The 4,993-nt window shown below is 42.3% G+C and overlaps 1 protein-coding gene across 3 annotated transcripts in view; it reads left to right on the plus strand.

Moving 5' to 3' along the window:
- Nucleotides 1–2,130, plus strand: part of LOC101862488 — a gene marked incomplete in the record, with an annotated part of 20,559 nt that extends 18,429 nt beyond the window's left edge. For 2 of the 3 annotated variants that reach the window (XM_013080536.1, XM_013080535.1), the window contains 1 exon segment: nucleotides 391–1,259. In XM_013080536.1, the coding sequence (XP_012935990.1) occupies nucleotides 391–1,175 (785 nt within the window). 3 annotated transcript variants of the gene reach the window in all.
- Between the last annotated feature and the right edge of the window lie 2,863 nt (nucleotides 2,131–4,993).

A 4,993-nucleotide genomic window follows, 5' to 3' on the forward strand; every position in this document is an offset into this window, starting at 1 on the left:
TTACCTGGGTTTGAGTACATGTAGGTGGATGGTGGGTGGTTAAAAGTTAATGAATGTATAGATGGATGGATGGGAAGGTGAATGGAAAGATGGATTGGTGGGTGGATGTGGATGGATGGATGGATGGATGGATGGATGGAAGGACGATTGGATGTACTGAGAAGATAAACATTATTGTGCTAAGTTCAGGGATGAAACTTGGTTGTGAGAAAGAAACTGTGTTTAGGGTGAGTGGACGAGTGAATGGGAAAGGGGAGGAGGGGGTGGCAATGCTTACGTAATATAATTATGGGCCAGTGAGTCAACAATATTTAAAAAATGAATAAATAAATTTAGAAAATTGAGTCTTGCGTGACTTTCCAACATCTCCCCTCCCCAAAACCTCCCCAGAAATGAGACGCAAACTAAAGTTTTTCGAGTACCAGAGACAGCGGGAACGACAGTGCAGGAAACTCGGAGTGGAACTGGCGCACCGGTTATTGCAGGCCCAGACACTCACAAAAGCGGGTACGACAGCCCAGCCTTTTCCATCGACCCTCGGCCCTCGCGTGGTCATTGGGAGTAGGAGGCAGGCTGCCCTGTACGGCTCCACCAAACGGCCTTACCCTAGCTCTGCACCTCCAGGCGCGGCGGCTGTGAAACCGGTTCCAAACAGTTCCAGAAACCAGCCGCTGGCACCCGCAAGTAACGCCGTTCAGACCTGGAACTGGTTATCCGGAAAGTCTGTTGTGGACGGTTTCAAAAATATATCCGGGTCCGGTCAACCGTGGGGGTTCGGAAAGTTTTACCGTTTGGACGCGTCGATGTTTACGTCAGCCGATGACAATTTGATTGACCAGAATAACGGAGGCAGCTTTGTCGCAGCCTCGCCTCGGAAAGAGGAAAGAATCGTGGGAAACCGAATCGGAGTAGCTTACCCAAATATTTGGGAACCGGAGGATTCGGGGGTGTCAGAGAAACACCAGGAAGGCGGTTACTCTGGGATTGCGACGTCTTTGCCTATTCACAGCCCGCAGTGGAATCGACAACAGCAGCTGAAACAGCAACAGCAGCAGCAGAAGCAGCAACAGAAGCAAAAACAACAACATCAGCGGCAGAGTCCCCGGAACGAGAAGAACGTTCCCCCTAGCTATAAACCTCATGTCCACAGGTATTGTAGGACTGACAGATTTTGATTCACTACGAGTTCTACGGTGCTTGCAAAACAAAAGGTCATTGAAGTGCCGAAGATTAGAGGTGTTACATGAGGGTGACAAATGCAAAAAAAAGAAGTAGGAGGGATAAGGGGACACACACACACACACACACACACACACACACACACACACACACACACACACACACACTGACACACACACACACACACACACACACACACACACACTGACACACACACACACTGACACACACACACACACACACTGACACACACACACACACACACACACACACACACACACGCGCGCGCGCGCGCACACAAACACACGCAGGAAGGTTTATTCTTTCAACTGAAGTCATCTACATCTATTATTCTTTCAGCAGAGTTCTTCGTTTATTCCTTCAAAGTGTCATAATATTACGAGTATATAGTTTATTCTTTCAACGTGTCATCGTTTGAATTACTGGTGGCTGGAGGGTGCTACTGGTATGTCCTATCTACGTTTCTGTCTGTCTGTCTGTCTGTTTCACTTTTCCCAACACTAAAATAATAATTAATTTAATCTCCATTATTGTGTCGATGTGCTTCTCTGTACTCAAACAAACTAAATTGTTTTAATCTTTCAATGCGTCTTCATTTATTCTTTCAATTTTCAACATAATATCGTCGTTTATTCCTCAAACAGAAGTCATCATTTATTCTTTCAGAGTGCCATCGTTCATTCTTTCAATATGCCGTTTATTCCTGCAGCTTCGAAAACTAATCTCAAAATCAAGAAGAAAGGAAAAGATCTGGCCCAGCTCGCTAGAAGTGGGCGGGGCCAGAGGGGCGGAGGTCAGCGACAAGTCAACGAGCTGCCCAGCGCTACTCTCAAACCCAGCCTCAGGGACATTGCATCTGCCGAGAAAGAACACAAACTGTAGAAATGAATTCGTGAAAATCAGGGTTTTATTAAATTTTATATATATTAATTAATTAATTAATTAATTTTATTTTACTCTATTTATTTATTTACTTTTGGGGGGGGGGGGTGTGAAGTGTGTTTGCAAGTGGAAAAAGGGGAGGGAGGAGCGAGGGGGGGGGGATATCAGCAAGGTAGTGAGGTGTAACTGTCTTTTTTTTTTACCTGGGTTTGAGTACATGTAGGTGGATGGTGGGTGGTTAAAAGTTAATGAATGTATAGATGGATGGATGGGAAGGTGAATGGAAAGATGGATTGGTGGGTGGATGTGGATGGATGGATGGATGGATGGATGGATGGAAGGACGATTGGATGTACTGAGAAGATAAACATTATTGTGCTAAGTTCAGGGATGAAACTTGGTTGTGAGAAAGAAACTGTGTTTAGGGTGAGTGGACGAGTGAATGGGAAAGGGGAGGAGGGGGTGGCAATGCTTACGTAATATAATTATGGGCCAGTGAGTCAACAATATGTAAAAGGATGCGGGAGAAGGTAGCTGAATGATAAAGTTATTATTAATTTAGTGATCAACATATTGAGTAGGTGGTTGAGAGAGGGAGAGAGAGAGAGAGAGAGAGAGAGAGAGAGAGAGAGAGAGAGAGAGAGAGGGAAAGAAAGAGATACAAACACACACACACATACACGTTCACAGGAAAAAGACATCAACCTTCATGTTATCCAAGGATATGCCCCCACCAATGATAAGGACCAGGATTTGAAAGAGACTTTCTACAAAATGCTATAAAATACTATTGATCAGGTTAGAAGGAAGGGCATCTTGATTGTAATTGGAGACTTCAACGCAAAGGTTGGCAGCGACAATGTAGGCTTTGGGGAAATCAAGGGGAAACACGGACTTGGAGTCTGAAACGGGAATGGAGAACAATTTGTGGAAATACGTGCAACAAATGGGCTCATGATAGGAGGGACTGTTTTCCCACATAAATAGAATACACAAAGCAACGTGGGTGTCTCCAGATCAACAAACTGGGAATCAGATTGACCACATATGTGTCAACAAGAAATTCAGGAGATCAGTAAAGGTTGTTAAAGTTTACAAGGGAGCAGACGTAGCTCCTGGCCATCATCTGCTCATTTCAACAATCCGACTAAAACTAAAGCAAAGACAGGGGATTGTCAATCATAGGTGCTGATGTAACACGCTCAGAACACTACCGTGCAATAAAGACTACCGTAGTGGTTTTGGCGTAAGCTTTCATGCCATAACCACTACCGTAGTGATTTGAGCACATGCTGTAAACACTACCCTAGTGACTTTGGGGTACGCTAAGAACACTATCTCTAATCTAAAAACACTACCGCTTACACGCCAGATTGACTCCCCACGCCAAAAAGAATTCTATCGTCATTCGTCAATAAACACTACTGCGGTTGTTTTCGTCGTTATTTTTGTTTGTTTTGTTTTTGTTTTAGTAGAGGTTTTAATTCAGCGCCCACAACTGCATAAAGTCATATATGAGCGCGAATTTCGTGATTTAGACATTATACTCAAAACACTATCTCAGTATTTTTAAGACCAGTGCCTTGGGCTATTATAACTAAGAGATAGTACCTGAAATGAGGGCTTCAACTGCAAAATATCATTTAATTTTTTAAAAGACATGTTCCTTTAGTTTAGCTACTATTGGGTCATTTTACCAAGTATTACGCCTCAAATAGATATAGAGTCTATATTACTTCTAAAATGCTTTTTTTACAACTTCTGAGAGCAAATTTTGAATTAAAATTGCGTTTTCCTCGAAAATCATATTTTCCTGTACATTTTTTGCTAAAATCAGAAGTTTGTAAATGGGTTTAAATGAAACTTGGCTTAGATGTGGTTTAAATAAAGCTAAGCAAGATTTCACATGCTTTTTTTTACATATCTTATTTCTACCTAAAGATATTGACGTTTGTAAGTAAAAAAAAATAAGGCTTAAACATTTTTTCAATAACTGATTTTAAAAAATAAACTTTTTCAAATAATATATTAGGATAACTGAAAAAGCATGTGATGCCTTGACTTTTATGGATTTAAAAGACATACCAAAAATTGGTCATTTTCATATATAAGGCCGCGTTATCGTGGCAACCACAAAGTTCATCCACAAAATAGACGATTGCAAATTACTCACAATACGATCCTTAATACATGAATATATATTATGCGTGGATTTTGAAGTCTTTATAGTAGTGAGTGAGGCGTGAGAAGCCAAAAATAGTGGGGTTTGTGTGATATGGTGTCGCCTGCTGTCAAGATCGTGGGGCTTGCGCGTTGTGACGTATAATCACTTTAAAATTTGCCTCCGCGCGGGATTAAACTTGGGGTACAACATTTTAAAAATAATTATTGCATCTCCAAACTGATTTCATATTCAGAATCAGCGTCTCAAAATAAGCAAAATGGCTCACGATGAACCTGATTTGACGCGATACTTTATAAATTCTAGCAAATTATATTATTTTTTAATTGGTCATCAATGGTGAAGTTGCGCATCAAGATCACCTGGTGAAACACACACACACACACACACACACACACACACATGCACACACACACTCACACACACACACACACACACACACACACACACACACTCACACACACAAATCGCTCCCACCCACTGCAACCCGACCTGGCTCTCTGCCTAAAAACGCTTACCCAGGATCGAGGTATTCATCGCTTAGCTTGGATTGTAAAAAGGTTTTTACTGCTCTCTGCCACTTTGGCTTGGCTAACTCACAAACTGAGCATTGAACTGGAGGTCCTTTTTTAAGTTGCTGTACTATTCTGTGGCGTCGGTGGCCTAGTGGTTAGGCTCTCGGACTCGCAACCGTAAGATCACGGGTTCGAATCGCGTCAGGGGCCCGAC

This window comes from Aplysia californica, unplaced genomic scaffold (assembly GCF_000002075.1).
Source record: "Aplysia californica isolate F4 #8 unplaced genomic scaffold, AplCal3.0 scaffold00090, whole genome shotgun sequence".
NCBI classification, from domain to species: Eukaryota; Metazoa; Mollusca; class Gastropoda; order Aplysiida; family Aplysiidae; genus Aplysia; species Aplysia californica.